At 45.1% G+C, this 19,574-nt stretch overlaps 1 protein-coding gene across 5 annotated transcripts in view; it reads left to right on the top strand.

Annotated features, from left to right (window-relative positions):
• SRGAP1 (SLIT-ROBO Rho GTPase activating protein 1) overlaps positions 1-19,574 on the top strand; it is a 233,729-nt gene that overhangs the window by 119,084 nt on the left and 95,071 nt on the right. For all 5 annotated transcript variants that reach the window (XM_075344822.1, XM_075344823.1, XM_075344824.1 and 2 more), the window contains exon 3: positions 11,758-11,920. In XM_075344822.1, coding sequence (XP_075200937.1) covers positions 11,758-11,920 — 163 coding nt within the window. The remainder of the gene's footprint in view (positions 1-11,757; positions 11,921-19,574) is intronic.

Genomic DNA, 19,574 nt, shown 5'->3' on the forward strand with positions numbered 1-19,574 from the left:
TGTCCTCTTGACTAGCAGCAGGACCAGGAACGCTGTTTCCGGTCGGATTTCTAGAAGACTGTTATGTATTAGTCCAGGCGGCTCACATAAGAGATCCCTGAAGATGGTTTCTCTCTAAGCACTCACTTGTAGGGTTCTCATTACAAACCTCCGGTGCACCGCTGTTAGGTAGTTGGCCTTTTCCCTCATTTTTCATATTTATGTTATCTTCTGTTTTTTTCCTGACGGTAGATCTTCACGTGAGCCCTGACTAGTGTTTTTCTGGTGTGATAAAGCTGGCACAACGCCTGGCATAACACTTTACGTTTCCACTACATGTTGTCTGTTATAATGGTTTAGGACATATGGCACATTCTCAGACTTCACAGTTATTACACTGACATAAGTGTCTGTAAAGAAAATCTGTTTCATTTTCGCTGTCCAAGAAAGTGATATTTCTGAAAATTCACGCAGAGCTCGGTGCCTCCAGTTTGGGAATAATAAATATAATATAGAAAACATGTAGGAATGTGGCTACTGCCATGATTACCGCTTATTTCATGTTCCATCTGATGTCTGTGCTCAATATTTGTTCTAATGTCACAGTTGTTTGTTTTTCTTCTTTTTGTAATTTGGACACATTTAGTATTTAAATCCAAAAATACTGCCATTTTAAAGCTAACCCTAAATGAATGCGAGTTATAACTAGAGATGGGCGAACCTGCAGTTGTTCGGGTTTGGGACCAGACTTGACTTGACCCAAATGTGACCCCTGTGATGGTGGGATATGGGGGAGGTGTATCTTGCTGTACAGATTCCTATTTTAAGCTTGGTTCACTGTCCATTATTTGTACTGCTTCTGTGTACATTGTATTGTTTGTAAGTAATCACCCCTTATAATGCAAGGTTATAGCCTCTTGAGGCACTTCCATCCCTGGGTATAGGGGGAGGTGGGCCTAGAGTCCACCTACTGTAACCTTTTTGCTTAGCTGGGGCATAGGCAGTCGGTTGTGAGAACTTGAAGTGAGAAGGATTGAACCTCTGGGAGAAGCTGGGACTTCTCAGAGAAACCAGGACATTTTTTGCTTACCAGACTGTATTTGTGTTACTGGACTAATTTTACCCTCTGTTTTTTGGATTGTTATTATTATTACTATTATTATTATTATTATTATTATTATTATTATTATTATTATTGTGCCATCAATTCCATGGAGCTTTACTGTGAAAGGGGTGTACATAATAGGGACAAGTACAATAATCATAAACAATACAAGATACAGACAGGTACAGGAGGATAGAGTTCCCTGTCCGCGAGGGCTCATAGTCTACAAGGGATAACTGAGGATACGGTAGGTTAGGGTAGAGTTGATAGTGCGGTGCTGTATCAGACTGAGGGTTACGGCAGGTTGTAGGCTTGTCGGAAGAGGTGGGTCTTCAGGTTCCTTTTGAAGCTTGTCATGGACCGTTTTGATTTGCTTGCAATAAATAAATGCTCTTTGGATTGTACAGCCATCTCTCACTCTGTTGATCGTTGTGATTTGGTAGAAGGACCCCATGACAACCCCATATGCTAGAACCCATGTGAGTTTAAGGGACACAAACTTAAGTGTTAGAAAATGGTGGCAGTAAGGGATAGGGGGCTGCAAAAGGAAGCAAAACGGGGATCACAGCAGGACAGTTATACTTATGTAGTTTCCGCGTGGCTATCACACTATTTCTGGGTCTGCTCATGAATATTTACTTCTTCCTCTGCTCACTTTCTCTGATAGCACCTGGGATTGGTTGCAGTCAGACTGCCAGCGTTCTGTGATTTGGTGTCCCTCACACTAGTTGTATGGGTCCTGAAGCGGAGTGTAAAATTAAACAATTGGGAAAAAATGGTGTAGGGTGTTCTAATACAACAGTGCAGATAAAGCAGATAGCTGTAGGCTGCTGCCCCCAGCTGTGTGCGTTATCTTGGCTGTGTATCAAAATACGAGGGACCTTATGCAGCTCTTTTTTTTAATTTAAATTAATTTTTTTTTTTTTCCAAAACGTTTTTTATTGATTTTTCAAATTTGTAAAAACATGACAAGTATCATTGCAAAAGAAGAACATTCGTCTGACAAAATGTGACATAGAGGTGGGTGATACCCCAATTTGGAGTTCCATGTTGCTGTTCGATTTAAGATAGTATACAGTAACATTAAACCAAAACATAGGTAATGAAATATAATATAACATATGCAATACAATTCGTTAAATCTCTGTGTCGTCCCTGAATGATTTCAATTTTGCTAGCGTGTCTTGGTATTCCCAACCGTCTCGTCTCCCCCTCCCGCCAGAGCCCCCTCCTAGGTGATTCTCAGTTTACCCAGGCTGTCCTGAATATCGCTCAGGATATACCACTCCGAGTGAACAAAAGGTGCCATCAGGTTAATTATTTCTCCCTGTGTGAATTGGCTTTCAATAAAATGTCTCCATCTCACAAAAAACTTGGCTGTCAACCCATCTTTATCCCTCTCCGCTTCTAGTTTTTCCCACTTCAGAAGGTTGTGTAGTTCGCCCACAACCTCCTTTATGGATGGGCCCTCCCTTTGAATCCAGTGTTTTAAGATGCAACGCTTAGCTATCATGGCTATGTCATGCGTTATTGCGTATTTCCTCTTTTCCTGCGTGCTCGGTCCTCCTCCTACTCCTCCCTCAAAGGAGTGGAAAATCCACACCATTAAGTCTAGTTTGCTGAAAATTCCCCATGTTGACTGGGCAAATAGTCTGACTTGGTTCCAGAACCTAGCGATTGTCTCACATTCCCATAGCCCATGCAGCATATCCGTTTTTTCTTTTTGACACTTAGGACACCACCTATTCCTACCTGGTATGTTGAAACCTATAATGGCCCTATGTAGAATTCTGAATTGAGTGTCTCTCCATCTCTCATTGGTAATATGTTTCCGCACTTGTACCCATCCTCTCAGTATATCATCCACCACTTCTTCCCTTCCCAATTGTTTCCCCCACGCTTTTAAAGTCCGACTATCCTCCCGTGAGATAAGCACCCCCCTTAGCGATCGATAAATTTTAGAGACATTTATACTTGTTACATCACATTCCAGTAACTCATCAATCGAACTTCTGTTCAGCTCTCTTCCAACCACACCCAGGTCTCCTATTATTCCATGTTTCAATTGTTCATACTGGATGACATGTGAGCTATTAAGGTTGTACTTATCCAACACTTCCCGACCTGTCATCCACCTCCTGTCCTCCACATTCATAACATCTATCATTCTCCTGACTCCCCTCTCTTTCCATCTAGTAAATAGCTTGTTTTCTCGTCCCAGGGGAAAATTTGGGAATGCCCAGGGGTTCAAGTACTTGGACACTTTCCATGAGAGCCCCAGTTTTTTCCTTACCGACTTCCATGTTAGCATGGTGTCTCGGAATATAATTGAGTTCCTTATGTGCCCTTCAACCCTGGATAGTGGGGAGTGCAGAATGGACGTCAGATCCCACGGTGACGCATATTTAGTTTCCATCGCATGATCTGAGTGCCTACTCGTTCCTCTCACCCAATCAATTACATGCCTCATGATACATACAAGATTATACCCTTGGACATCTGGAAAGTTTAGACCTCCCTCCTCTGCTGACTTCATCAGCGTACGCAGCTTTATTCTGGGTTTCCTTCCCCTCCACAGAAATTCTGTATACGCGGAGTTGAGCTTATTCACATCCTTTAGTTTTAGCAATAGCGGGATTGTCTGGAAGGGATACAGCAGCCTAGGAAAGCTCATCATTTTTATCAGGTGGCATCTTGCCAGTAATGGAAGTGGCAGACCTTTCCATCCCTTTAATTGAACTATAATTTTCCTGATTAGCGGTCCATAATTCAAGTTATAGATTGTTTCCACCGATCTTCCTATATGCACTCCCAGGTATTTAATTGAAGATTGTGCTATAGGAATTCCACATAGACAGCCATCCCTTATTTGTCCCCCCATTGTCCCATGATGCCCCTTTAGGAACATGATCTCGCATTTTTTTTTGTTCAGTTTGAAACCGGAGAATGAGCCAAATTTTTCAATCAAGGCAAGAGTCTGTGGCAAATCCGCACCGGGGTCCCCCATATAAAGTATGATGTCATCAGCAAAAAGCGCTGTCTTTACTTCTGAACCCCTTATCTTGATTCCTTTAAAGCTATTTTGTCCCTGTAGTATTCTTGACAACGGCTCGATTGCCAGGTTGAATAAAAGAGGAGATAATGGGCAGCCCTGTCTTGTTCCCTTCATCAAAGGGAACACGTCTGATAGAAAGCCCGGAGTGTGTACCCTAGCTCCCGAGTTGGCATAAAGGTTTCTAATGTAAAGTCTCATCTTGCCTACAATCCCTATGGCCTCCATTACCCTGTCTAACCACCCCCAATTTACATTATCAAACGCTTTTTCTGCGTCAAGTGTAACTAGGGCAGGTCTAGCCCCTCCCTCAGTGAGACCCAGTCTAACCGCGTCTACCACTAGAATTGTCTTTCGGATATTGGTAACGGCATTTCTCCCCTTGATAAACCCCACCTGGTGATTCGTAATGATCCTAGGTAAGATCTCGGCCAGTCTATTAGCCATGATCTTGGACATAATTTTTAAATCCTGATTTATGAGCGATATAGGTCTATAACTAGAGGGATCATCCAGGTCCTTGGTTCCCTTGGGGAGTAATTTAATATATGCTATGTTGGAATTTTTGGGTATTTCCGCCCCTCCCAGGAAAGCATTAAAGACTGAGGTTAGATCCGGCGAGATCAGATCCTTCAGAGCCTTATAGAATTCACTATTGAAACCGTCAGGTCCCGGTGCCTTGTTGGTGTTAAGCTCCCCAATTGTTCTCGTCACCTCCTCTACTGTGATATCTGCGTTTAAGGCACTCAAATCTTCCTCCGTCAAGCTAGGCATTTGGGCTTGTCTTAGCCACTCTGCCTCATCAGTCATGTCGTTATTCCCTGACCCATATAGTTTTCTATAGTAATCTCCCAACAGTTTATTAATGTCCTTAGGATCCGTAGTCACCTCTCCCCCCTTTGTTTTCAGTTTAGAGATCACTGTCATCTTTCTGCTGCCCCTTGCCAGATTGGCCAACATCCTTCCCGCCTTGTTGCCAAACCTATGTAAGTCAACCTCCTTGTGCGACCAGAATAGTTGTTCCTTTTTTTTGGCCCATTCGTCAAATCCCTCTTTTGCCTCCAACCATCTGCCTTTTGTCATGGGAGATCTATTTGTCACATAATTTGTATATGCTACCCGTACTGCTTCACTATGGAAATTATAATTCTCATTGGTTTTCCGTTTGATCATGGCTGCGTACCCCACCAGACGGCCCCTTAGGACCGCTTTTGCCGTTTCCCAAAATATCACTGGGGACTCTCTATGTTCCTTATTGTCCTCTGCGAATTCTCCCCACCACTCCTGTAGCACCTTATGGAAATTATCTTGCCTGAGAAGGAACGATGGGAATCTCCATATGATATCTGTACCTCTCCTGAATTTCTCTCTAATGCCCAATCTCACCGGACTATGATCAGAGATCACCATATTCTCTATCACACAATCTTGCGTTCCACTCAGTAAGTCTTGCGAGATCCAGAACTGATCAATACGTGACCAGCTATCATGAGGGGGTGAGAAGTGTGTATACTCTCTGTCATGTGGGTGAGTTAAGCTGGTGTCACACATAACGACGACGACAACGACGTCGCTGCTACGTCACCATTTTCTGTGACGTTGCAGCGACGTCCCGTCGCTGTCGCTGTGTGTGACATCCAGCAACGACCTGGCCCCTGCTGTGAGGTCGCCGGTCGTTGCTGAATGTCCAGCTTCATTTTTTGGTCGTCACTCTCCCGCTGTGACACACACAAAGCTGTGTGTGACAGCGAGAGAGCGACGAAATGAAGCGATCAGGGAGCAGGAGCCGGCGTCTGGCAGCTGCGGTAAGCTGTAACCAGCGTAAACATCGGGTAACCAAGGGAAGACCTTTCCCTGGTTACCCGATGTTTACGCTGGTTACCAGCCTCCGCTCTTGCTGCCAGTGCCGGCTCCTGCACTGTGACATGTGGCTGCAGTACGCATCGGGTAATTAACCCGATGTGTGCTGCAGGAGAGCAAGGAGCCAGCGCTAAGCGCGGCTCCCTGCTCTCTGAACTGTGACATGTAGCTGCAGCACACATCGGGTTAATTAACCCGATGTGTGCTGCAGGAGAGCAAGGAGCCAGCGCTAAGCGCGGCTCCCTGCTCTCTGAACTGTGACATATAGCTGCAGCACACATCGGGTTAATTAACCCGATGTGTGCTGCAGGAGAGCAAGGAGCCAGCGCTAAGCGCGGCTCCCTGCTCTCTGAACATGTAGCACAGCGACCTTATGATCGCTGCTTCTGCTGTGTTTGACAGCTAAGCAGCGATCATAACAGCGACTTACAAGGTCGCTGTTACGTCACCGAAAATGGTGACGTAACAGCGACGTCGTTGTCGCTGTCGTTTAGTGTGACACCAGCTTTAGTCTCCAGATGTCTTTCAGTCCTACGTCTTCTAATGTTACATCCCTATTGTCTAAACTCCTGCCCACATTAGCTGTCCCTTCCTCGCCCCTCCTCCTATCTTCAGCTGAGTCTGGGACAGTGTTAAAATCGCCTCCCACTATAATGTTAGCCTCCCCATCTGCTAATATGGTGGCCTTTATGTCATCATGAAATGTGATTTGTTGTGAATTTGGGCCATAGACATTATAAATACTGAGTTTACCCGCTGGACTAACGATTGTTAAGTGCTGCCACCTTCCATGATCGTCTGCCTCATGTGCCACTACCTCATGACTGAATTGTTTATTTATTAGAATCATAGTGCCCGCTTTTCTACCTTGTGCCGCTGCCCCGTAAACGGTGCCCACCCAATGTTTCTTCATGCGGAAAAAGTCCTCCCCCCCCAAGTGGGTTTCCTGTAATAAGGCAATGTCTGTCTTTAGTCTTTTCAGATGTCTCAATATCATTGCTCGTTTGTTAGGTGATCTCAGCCCTTTAACATTCCACGTAGTTATCTGTATCATGTTAACCTGTGTATTCTGCTTTTACTACTCCCTCCCCTATGGGCCCCTGCATCAAGGAAGACGAGATGTTCGACACTAGAATCACAGTTGGTACCACAAAATCGACACTCCCTTTCCCCACCTTGCAAATATAACAAATACAACAAAAAGCATGTAACTGTAAAACATATTTTCCCTTCCGAGAAATCCACGGCGCTTCCCGCCACGTTGGTGAGCTCCCCTATTCCTAGCCAAAATATGTAGCTCCCTAATCACCCCCCAAAAAATATATGTTCTATCCCCGGACTAACTTGAATAAGCCTTTGAAAATTATGCAAAAATTAGCACAGTATGTCAAAACCTCAGCAAGATTCTCCAGTCCTACTTATCTCTGACTCCAGGTAGCCATCAGTCCGCCCAGAACAGGCCCACTTCATTTGAATTTGGATGATGTTCCTGGACAAAGGAGAAAAAGAAAAAAAGAAAAAAAAAGACCAAGGGGAGAGAAGATGGAGAAAGAAAGGAGAAGAACAAAAAAAAAAAAAAAAAAAAAAAAAAGAGGGGGGGAAGAGGACCCAGACTTTGGGATGTTTTCCTCTCTTTTCTCCCTTCCCCCTCCTCCTCTCACCTCCCCAACCCTCTCTCCGTAATGCATCCTCCTCAACGCCTCTCCCTGTTTGGGAAGAGAGAAAAAAAAAAAAAAAAAAACAGGCAAAAAAAGGAAAAACAATGAGCGAGTTCCAGTTCAGGTATCATGGTTTCTCTCCAAGGGTTGGTTCCTGTGTTCCAGGCGAGAATTATGCTGTCGACCCGGGCTTGGCCTCCTTTCCTCCCTGGTCTCGACTTGCTTTTGTCCCCCAAAACGTCCCACATCTCTTCCTGAGCTTGTGGGGGATCTTCTTCTATTATTCCCTTCTCCACTAGCTCCTTTTTCTTGCCTTTCTGACCTAGTCTTGTCGAGCTCTGCCATGAGAATGTTTTCTGCTTCTTTGTAGTCCTTGTAGTATACAAACGAGCCATTGGGGTTTCTAACTTTCAGTGTAGCAGGGTATAATAGCTGGCACTTTACTTTTTTGTTGTACAGAAATGAGCAAATTTTGGTAAATTCTTTTCTCCTTCTGGATACTTCCGCTGAATAATCCCCAAAAATTAGCAGTCTGTTGCCTTGATATTGTAGTGGACGCTTTCGTTCTCTAAAGGCCCTCAATATTTCCTCCTTATGCTTATAATCAAGGTATTTGACAATCACCTGCCTGGCTCTTATCGGGGTATTCTTGTTTGAGTTTTGGCCCTCTCCCTTATTCGCCTCCTGGTGTCTCAGTGGACCCACTCTGTGGGCTCTTTCAACTCTGAATTTCGCCTTTATGCCCAGGGCCTGCGGTAGCTCCAACTCGCATATATTATCCAACTGTCCAATCGATACAGACTCTGGCAACCCGACTATACGTAGGTTGTTTCGTCTCGATCTGTTTTCCAAATCGTCTGCTTTATCCTTCAAGTATTCATTAGATTTTGCTAGAGCTGCTATTTGTGCCTGCATAGCCAGTATTGTCTCCTCGGAGTCAGATATTCTCTGCTCTGATTCTGCCAGTCTAGAGGCATGGGCATTTATCTGTTTTTGCATATTAGCTAATGATGTTTGTATGGCTGCCTCAATAGCCACTTTAACCTCTTTTGACAAGTGTGATGTCACTTCTTCAGCCAGTTTTTTATAGTCCACATTAAGCTTTTGTGTGTACTTGTCTTGGCCTGCAGGTGGTGCTGTTTTCTTAGTTCTCTTTGTCTGGACTGGGCCACCACCTCCATCCCCCAATAGCTTGCAGGCTTGTGATGTTGGTGTAGTAGGCTGCTTTTTGTTTCCTTTGGAAGGGGTACTATGAATTCTTGCATTTGACTTCCTGTGAGTCTGAGTGGGATTAATCTCCCTGTGCTGTTTGTCAGTTTCATACTCCAACACTGCTGTGTCTTTGAGCTGCCCTGCTTTGTCTGCATCCTCTCTCCCCTCTGCCTCCATATCTCCTTCATCCTCCCATTGCGATCCACCATCATCAGTCCCCTGCATCCACCTCTCTCCTGCTGTGTCCTCCTGTGACTCCTCGCTCATATCTTCCTTATCTCCTGTCTCCTCGCTCATATCTCCCTTATCTCTCCCCTTCCAGCTCTGTGTTTGCTTTTCTGTGTCTCTCACCATGCGTTCAGGCTCCTCCCCCATCAGGCTCGGCGCCATTATCTTATCTTCTCCTCTGTCCATATCAAAGCTTCTCCAGGCTGATTCACCGCTCCCAGAGCTTCTCAGGAGGTACCGTTCCATAGCTGTCTGCTTTAGGTAACCTCCTGTGCTGGTCTCTGTTTGGTGGCTCGTCCGGGGGGTCTGTTTTTAGTCGGTTTCTGTGAGGGGTGGCAGGAGATTCTCCTCTAAGCTTCCACCTCAGCCAGGACAGGAACAGGAAGTCTAAATTAATTTTTAAAAACCGGTGTGCAATCCCTTCCCACTGCCCCGCAGTTTTGATACTCGGCCAAGATAAAGCAGACAGCTGAGGGCTGGTATTCTCAGGTTTGGGAGGCCCATGTCTATTGGGCCCTCCCCAGCCGGGATTTTTTTTTTGTGCACACTACATCTGATAACACTATTACCCCCAGTGCAAGGCATTAAAACACTGCAAGCAGCTCGCACTGGACCGAGCACACTGATGCTTGCTCTAGTGGTTTGCATACGGTCAGCACCCGAACTCTAACTTTTGATATTTTTTTTTTTCTGTGAAGTCTGTGTTCGGTACATGCACTGAACTTTAAAGTTCGGGTTAGCTCATTTCTATCTATATTACCTGTACATTGTTACTAAAGTGACCGTGGGTGCTACTCATGCCCCCTTACATTTTGTATCATTTTCGTAGGTCACAAGACTTGACATGTATGGATGAACAGCGATGTGCTGCAGGCTTTTTACTGGCTTTAAAGGGCCAAGAAAAATATGAGCAAACCTGAACATCACATCTGTGTTCATCCTAAGCTTCTCATTTCAAAACCATGGGATTGTGGCTGACGTAACCTGTACTGATCTAGCAACCTCCATTGTATTGGGAACGTTTTCAGATTATGATAACCTATTGATTGTTACTGTGACTTATTTCCTTGGAATCACAGGAGTATTGATGAGGTTAGGCATGTGGGTAAGCAAGGCCTGGCTTTTAGGCTGTGTTCTAATTCATTCCTAATTCTGCAAAGAACGGTGAAAGCATCTTTTACTGTTGTCACTGTATTTAAACTTTAGAAAATTTGCTTTAAGTATATTAAAGGGAACCTGTCACCACTTTTTGGCCTATAAGCTGCGGCCACCACCACTGGGCTCTTATATACAGCATTCTAACATGCTGTATATAACAGCCCAGGCCGGGGGTATAACATAAAAAACACTTTATAATACTTACCTAACGGTCGCGCTGCGGTGGAATTGGGTCACGGAGGCGTCTCCGTTCTCTGGTGCCGGCGCCTCCTCTTTCGGCCATCTTAGTCCTCTTTCTGAAGCCGCGGTGCATGACGCGTCTACGGCATACACACTCGCCGGTCCTGCGCAGGCGCACTACAATACTTTGATCCGCCCTGCTCAGGTTAGATCAAAGTGCGCCTGCTCAGGACCTGAATGCCGGCGAGTGTGTATAACGTCTGACGCGTCATGCACCGCGGCTAGAGAAGAAGGAGCACAAAGATGACCGAAAGAGGCGGCATGCACAGGTTGAGTATTTGGTGAGTTTTTTACATCAGTATTTGTAAGACAAAACCATATTTATATATGTACCGTATATGATCAAAATTACTCTCCTAACCTCGTTTCTAACAATGCGCTTAACTGATATCAGTAAAATTGAGACGACCGGTGAGGGGCCACTGTTTGCATCAGGCCGTTCGTCTGTGGTCCAAGAGCCAAATGTGGCCTACAGGCCAAGGTTTAGTTTATACTGATTTTGTTAAATTTATGCTTTAGAAGAATTTAGGGTAAAAATAAAATTATTTAATCTTTATTAGTAAGAAATACCCTAAGTCTTGCTGTTTTCATGTTGGCTTCTTGGCGTTAGGCTCTGTTCACATGTTGCATTTTTTTGCTTTTTTTTTTTTTTTTTTTGTTTTTGTTTTAATTCTGGTTTTGTACTATGGTACAACTAGTGATTTTTTTTTTTTTCAATCTACATGGGATCACATTGACCCCATGGTACCAGACAGGGGTTAATGCAAATTAAAAGCTGCTTTTTACAGTGCCAACATGAGCGATGAGGTTTTATAAGCATATGACCATGACCTGCAGCATCTGTGGACATGTCTTCCATCGAACACATCTGGGCCATCGTTGGTCGGCAGTTGCAAAGGGAGCAGCCAGTAGCCAATCTTGATTGATTTCTGTGCTCAGGTGCATTCAGTGAGGCAGAACATTGCTCAGACGACCATTAATAACCTCGTTGATCAGATCACATACCGAGGTGTGCAAGTTCGTGTATTTTTGCACATGATGATCATGCTGAATAAATCGAGATGTTTTGACACTATTTCTTCCATTTTTTCGCCACCTGCATATCATTACCATGTCTAGCCGTCCTGTTACTTCCATAATTCTATGACTTTCCTCCTTGGTGTTGCGATTTCACTGTTGCGCAGTGGATGATGTGTTCACAGATTTGAATGCCCTCACTGACTGTCACATCTTATTTGCTAATTCTGTGTAATTGTTCTTCATAGGAAAGACCAGAATTTGCTGTCCCCGGTGAATTGCTGGTATTTACTTTTGAACCAAGTGAGAAGAGAAAGCAAAGATCACGCAACGCTGAGTGATATTTACCTAAACAACGTTATCATGCGGTTCATGCAGATTAGTGAGGATTCCACAAGGATGTTCAAAAAGGTAAATATTTTCCGGCATCCATCTATGCATGTCTCTGTGTGATATGACTATGATATGCTATGGTCTGTTATAAATGGAGACCATGACGCAGTCCTGGACCCATCCCACAACGGACATTGTCAGTATTCGTGGTCCATCTCCATATCCAGCCTCTTCTCTAAGGAAAAAAACGCAGATGACATTCAGGAAAATCTTATTTATTAAAAAAAATCATCATTTTACGTTTTAGCTTTTTTTTTTGAAGTGTAGTTATTGTGAAATGACTTTTTACCAAATTATCTGAAAATAGTATTTGATGATTGATGCTTTTGTGTTTGCATTCTGTCCTTGAAAAATGATCATGCAGAAGAAATAAGTAAAAAGCCTTTATCCCTACGATTCATCGGTTTCCTTACAGCAGCGTAGGGTGGGATTCACTGGACACATGGGATTAGATCCTCTTATCACCAGCATACAATGTGTTTCTTCTAAAGCTGGGGTCACACTAAACGACAACGACGTCGCTGTTACGTCACCAAAATGGTGACGTAGCAGCGACCTTGTAAGTCGCTGTTATGATCGCTGCTTAGCTGTCAAACACAGCAGCCGAAGCAGCAATCATAACGTCGCTACATGTGCAGAGAGCAGGGAGCCGCGCACACTGAGCGCTGGCTCCTTGCTCTCCTAGCTACAGTACACATCGGGTTAATTAACCCGATGTGTACTGCAGCTACATGTCACAGTGCAGAGAGCAGGGAGCCGCGCACAGTGCTTAGCGCTGGCTCCTTGCTCTCCTAGCTACAGTACACATCGGGTTAATTACACGATGTGTACTGCAGCTACATGTGCAAAGAGCATGAGCCGGCACTAGCAGCAAGAGTGGCGGAGGCTGGTAACGAAGGTAAATATCGGGTAACCACCTTGGTTACCCGATGTTTACCTTGGTTACAGCTTACCGCAGCTGCCAGACGCCGGCTCCTGCTCCCTACTCGCTTCATTTCGTCGCTCTCTCGCTGTCACACACAGCGATTTGTGCGTCACAGCGGGAGAGCGACGACCAAAAAATGAAGCTGGACATTCAGCAACGAGCAGCGACCTCACAGCAGGGGCCAGCTCGTTGCTGGATGTCACACACAGCGACAGCGACGGGACGTCGCTGCAACGTCACAGAAAATGGTGACGTAGCAGCGTTGTCGTTGTCGCTATGTGTGTCACCACCTTAAAGTAGGGTTACATTTACACACCACAGGGTATTTATACCCAGCAAATAACAGGTTGTAGTGATAATTGTCTGTAAATGGATATTCTGCTTAATGGAAGTCTGACAGTCACCATTATCACCCTTCTTGAAGGGTGCAAACCATTAATAGACACCACCATGGTGGGGAGAGGATTATTTCTGGAAAAATGCTACCCATCCTACTATATACCTGTGTGTTAGATAACCCACTCAGAACAAAATGAACCACAAAGATTCGTAATCTCATCACCCTACCTGTACTTTCTGTTCTGCATCTGATCTAAGATTAACATCCTCAATAATCCAAAACTTGCACTTCAATCTCTAAGGGGTACCTCTCACATAGCGAGATCGCTGCTGAGTCACGGTTTTTGTGACGTACCAGTGACCTCATCAGCGATCTCGCTGTGTGTGACACTAAACAGCGACCTGCCTCCTGCTGTGAAATTGCTGATCGTTACACACTGTTCTGGTTCATTTTTTGCTCGTTGGTCTCTCACTGTGCAGCACACATCGGTGTGTTTGATGGCGGGAGACTAGCGAGCACCGACTCTGTGTAAGCAGCGTACGCTGATAATCAGGGTAAATATCGGGTAACTAAGCAAAGCGCTTTGCTTGGTTACCTGATATTTACCCTGGCTACCAGTGTACACCACTTAGCGCTGGCTGCCTGCACATGTAGCCAGGGTAAATATTGGGTAACTAAGCAAAGCGCTTTGCTTAGCCAGGGTACACAATTGGGTTACTAAGCAAAGCGCTTTGCTTGGTTACCCAATATTTACCCTGGTTACCAGTGTACACCGCTTAGTGCTGGCTGCCTGCACACGTAGCCAGGGTACACATTGGGTTACTACGTGTGCAGGCAGCCAGCACTAAGCGGTGTACACTGGTAACCAGGGTAAATATCGGGTAACCAAGTAAAGTGCTTTGCTTAGTTACCCGATATTTACCCTGGTTACCAAGCGCAGAGTCGCTGGTGGCTGGTCGCTGGTGAGATTGATTGACAGCTCACTAGCGACCATGTAGTGACGCACCATATCGTTAAGTGAGATGGTACTCTAAGACTTTTCTCGTGCTGTTTCAGTTTTCTGGAATACACTATCCCAGACAATCCGATTAATACCTAGCCCCCACATTTTTAAGCGTTCTTTCAAAACACATCACCTCACTTGTTTCATCTAATTTTCCACATTCCCCCTTCTTAAATTAAGCTTTCCATTGTCTTCATTGTCTGTGTACATCGCACTATGGATGTCATTTAAGCGCAGTCCGATGTTTCACATGCACCCATAGACTTGTATGGGTGCGTGTGATCAGAGATACGTTGCCATTCACAGCATGTAGCAATTTTTTTCTCATGCCAAATTGGCATAAGAAAAAAACAATGCTGATCGGCACTGCCCCATGGTATAACATTGGAGCGAGTGCTGTCTCATAAAACATTTGATGGCACGCTTCCAATCTATACGCAGATGTGAGCGAGACCTAAAACTAATCATTGTTGAATATATTTGCTTTATCCCCCTCACACATTATGAATAGTGTAACATTTTTACAGACTCTGAATTTACGGACAATTAAGAATGGGTGTAGGAGTGTATGTATACATGCGTAGCTGTGCACGCAGTAACACATCGATAGGAACACATGGCCTTTAAACATGTCCATAAAGCAGGGTATGCAGTTTTTTCTTGTATAAGAACCCCAGATTGCACCATTCCAGGAGCCTACGTGAGATATATAGTAAATTGGCTGGATATGTCACAAGTGGGATGTTTGGGTGAATATGGCCCCCTGCTTTGGAGGAGACCATGTACAGTTTGTGTGTGGCTTCTCCGTTGTACTTTTTACGTGTATGTCATACAAGCTGACAGCAGCTGCAATAATAGCAATATAAGCCTATCCCTACTGTAGTTACCTGAAGAAGTTAAATTAACGGGAAAAAAGCCCCCCCCCCCTCTTTAGATTGAAGGTTTATTTTCTTATACTTCATTAGTGGTTTCTAATTGAAATGCTAACGTGAACTCCTTCCACGCGGATTAGCTTGATTCTTTTCATTATCACACATGCTAAGACCTGCATTCAGATGAGCACTGCAATGCACCCTGAAGGCCCAGGTTCTGGGGTTTCCAAGGCTATAGCTTCCTCGGAATTCTTCCGTCTCTTTTCAGCGTCTTGTTAGCATCTGTCATCGCTCCCAATTGGAGCTGTGAAAGGCTGTGTTCATTGGAACACTCTGCTCTACTTACTTCCAATAGACCCGCTGCAGCCAGTTTACATTCTGAATGGCTGGGTTTCTGTGCCCAGTGTTGCATGGAGAGCCAGAAATCACAAGGAATGTGCCCCCCCAAGACAGGATTCTCTCTGGCCATGCTGTGCTCCGGTGTTAATTGTACCAGTCATGCCCGCTTAGGCTTTTTTTTTTTTCTTGTTCCTTTCTTGCGTCTTTGTCTACAAATAACCAGTGAACGTTTTATTAGTGTCATTAATTCTTTCTATTTTAACGTTAGTTAAAAAGATTTAATCAAATAAACTAAGAAGCAACAATTATGGTTAACCTCTTCACAGCCAGATACTTTTTTTTTTTTTCCTCCTACATCATTGTTTTAGGCTGTGTGCACACGTTGCGTTTTTTACCGCGGAAACGCTGCGTTTAGAACCGCAGCGTTTCAGTGGCAAATTGCATGCTTTCAGCTTTCCCAGCAAAGTGTATGAGAAAGCCGAAAAATCAGTGCACACGCTGCGTTTCTAAACGCAGCGTTTTGGATGCCAAAAATCGGTGCGGAAAGAAAAGCAGCATGTCACTACTTTTGTGCGTTGTAGCTGCGTTCTCTCCCCCATTGAATCAATGATGTGGGTCAGAACGCAGCTACACCGCAGCTTTTTTGTTGCGGTCCGCGGGCTTTATCGGCACGCCAGAACGCAGGCATTTACCTGGAAGTGAGGTCAAGAGGTTTCCTGTTGACCTCACTTCCTGGCAAAGTCCAGGAAAGCCCCCGGTATCGCCAAAGTGCCCGCCCCGACCCCCGACCACCCTCCCGAAAATCCAACATGGCCGCGCGCACAGTAGCGCACCGGCCGCCCTGCTCCTATGATTTCTGTCGCATGTGCAATAACACATGTGACAGAAAAATGCCCCCCAGGCCCTGCCCGGTCACCCCCTAATCCCCCGGTATTCCCCCTTACCTGTCCGGTCGCAGCGTTGATCCCCCGCGGCCCCCTCCTCCTTCACAGTGCACGCTGGCCGGTCACATGTGCAGATCAGCTGACAGTCAGCACTGTGTTCAGAGAGCTGTGCTGGCTGCTCGCACTCTGCAGCTGTGACCCGGGGAGAGTGGGTGCAGATTTTTGGCACCCACTCTCCTCAAATGGAGGGTCTGCCCTCCTAGAAAATAGGGGATACGTTCCCTGAACGTGCCCCCATATTCTAGAAGGTCCAGAGGCGACGTGGGACGTCCAAATGGATTTCTGCGGACCCATTTTTTTCAAATTTTTTGATTAAATTGGAGAACAAGGGAATGATTTGGGGAGTGTTTTTTCTAATAAAAAATTTTGTCATTTTTTTTTGCTTTTGTTTACTGTCAATTAGTTATGTCTGGTATCTGATAGACGCCGTGACATCACTAATTGCTGGGCTTGATGCCAGGTGACATTACACATCTGGTATCAACCCCATTTATTACCCCGTTTGCCAACGCACCAGGGCGCGGGATGAGTTGGGGCGAAGCGCCAGGATTGGCGCATCTAATGGATGCGCCACTTCTGGGGCGGCTACGGCCTGCTATTTTTAGGCTGGGAAGAGTCCAATAACCATGGCTCTTCCCACCCTGAGAATACCAGACCCCAGCTGTCAGCTTCACCTTGGCTGGTGATCTAATTTGGGGGGACCCCACGTTATTTTTTTTTTTAATTTTTTATTTATAAATAAAAAAAAAAAAGCCTGGGGAGCCCTCCAAATTGATCACCAGCCAAGATGAAGCTGCCAGCTGTGGTTTGCAGGCTACAGCTGTCTGCTTTACCCTGACTGGCTATCAAAAATAGGGGGGACCCCACGCCATTTTTTTCATTGTTTTTTTTTTGGATAAATACTAAGCTAGGCACCCTTTAGTGCCACATGAAAGGTACTAAAGGTGCCACCTTAGAATATGCAGGCGGGGGTGGGACGTTATATATATTTGACATCCCTTCATCCATTGACGCTTTTTAGGCTGTGTGCCCACAATCAGGGTTTGCAGCATTATGGGCGCTGAGTGTTTTCCCTGTGTCCATAACGCTGCGTTGTGCAGTAGAAGCACAGTGGAAGGATTTTTGGAGATCCCATGCCCACTGTGCTTCTTTTCTCCGCAGCATAAACTGACCGGTGGCGCAGCTTCCCGAGCCTCAGCAGGTCAATTTATGCTGCGGAGACGAGAGTGTTCTCTGCAGGTAGCATAGAGCTCCACAGCAGCCTGAACCCAAATCGTGGGCATGGGCAGCTGCAGGAAGGCTGACACTGTGTACTAGACGCCGTGTCGCTGGATCATGGCCACATAGCCTTAGGCCTGTTTCACACGTCAGTGATTCTGGGACGTTTGTGCTTTTTTTTTAAACGTACCAGAATCACTGACATACGCAGACCCATTGTAATGAATGGGTCTGCTCACACATCAGTGATTTTTCACTGCACGTGTCTCCGTGCGGCGTACCCGCGTGTGCGTGATTGCCGCACGGAGACATGTCCATTTTTTTCTGGCATCACTGATGTTCCACGGACCACGCAGTGGTGTGGTCCGTGAAAGACGTGCCAGAAAAAAACGTGCCTTTAAAATAAAAATTTTAACTCACCCGGCGTCCAGCAATGTCCTCTGCAGCCCATGCAGCTTGCTGCTTCTGAGCCAGCTCATTATTATATTCATGATGCGCGACAGAGCCGACCCAGGAAGCAGCTGCTACGGGGGTCACCGCCAGCCGGATGCTGCACCGCGGGAGCGATCAGCACCATGGAGAGCGGGAGCGGGCGCAGGTGAGATGATTACTGAGTGCAATCACGGGCCACGGAGAACGGAGCACGGATTGCACTTAGACAACCCACGTGTGCCGTGATTCACGGCACACAGAGGGACATGTGCGTGTTTTACACGCCAGTGAAAAACGTCAGTGTTTTTCACTGACGTGTGAAACGGGCCTAAAGTGAGAATATTGCTACAGCAACATTTTGGGGGAAGTAGCTCTGGATTCAAAATGCTTAATATACTCCTGAATAAAATCCTTGAGGGGTGCAGATTCCAAAATCACTTGTGGGGTTTTTCTGACGTATAGGTACCCAAGGGGCCCTGCTAATGTGACATGGTGCGCGAAGTTTATTTCAACTTTTCCAAAATTCAAATGGTGCTCCTTCCATTCCAAGCACTCCCATTTATCCAAACAGAATGTGGAGAAGGAAATGACATCACAGGTTTTTTTTTCCAAAGGTCTGTGTTCAACCAACTTTATTAACACTGACAAGTCTTAAAAAACGCACCTAGAAAAACGCATGAAAAACGCATGAAAACTGCATGAAAAACGCATGCATTTTCGATGCGTTTTTCTCAAAAAAGCATTGTTTACAATTCTCCCCTCTGCCAGAGGGTGCGTTTTTTTCCGCGCTGAAAAAAAAGCAACGTGTGCACATAGCCTTACAGCTGACAGCCGCAGCCCAATTACGATCTATCCACACATCAAACATAGATAATGGTATAATGCCTCAAGCATATGGAAAAATATTGGAATATACAATGAAAAATGCTACTTGCTAATTTGTACATGTGAATAATGAATTGCATACTTGCCATGAATATTAGGAAAAAGGAGATATTTAGCAATCGCATTGATCAATGTAACTGAGCCCCAAGACCTCGTCAAGGTATATCTCTATATTGGGGTCCCTAGCTCTGTGACCCTAACTGTGTGTCATCTCATTGCAATTAAAAACTGCTGTGGGTGGAGAGGGGTAACTAAGGACTTTCTTATATAGGAGATGGAAAAAACATGGCCGAAAGGGGCGGAGCTGTGTTCACATTCAGAAAAAAACTACATAGAACTGAATAGGATAACTGATAATGGTATAATGCATGTAGCATTTTTCATTGTATATTCCAATATTTTTCCATATGCTTGAGGCATTATACCATTATCTATGTTTGATGTGCAGCCTTATCCTTTGTATAGTATGTATTTTTTGGCTTGCACTCATAATATATATATTAGTGCTCACTTCAGTTATCCTATTCAGTTCTATGTAGTTTTTTTCTGAATGTGAACACAGCTCCGCCCCTTTCGGCCATGTTTTTTCCATCTCCTATATAAGAAAGTCCTTAGTTACCCCTCTCCACCCACAGCAGTTTTTAATTGCAATGAGATGACACACAGTTAGGGTCACAGAGCTAGGGACCCCAATATAGAGATATACCTTGACGA

The sequence above is a fragment of the Anomaloglossus baeobatrachus genome, chromosome 4 (assembly GCF_048569485.1).
Source record: "Anomaloglossus baeobatrachus isolate aAnoBae1 chromosome 4, aAnoBae1.hap1, whole genome shotgun sequence".
NCBI classification, from domain to species: Eukaryota; Metazoa; Chordata; class Amphibia; order Anura; family Aromobatidae; genus Anomaloglossus; species Anomaloglossus baeobatrachus.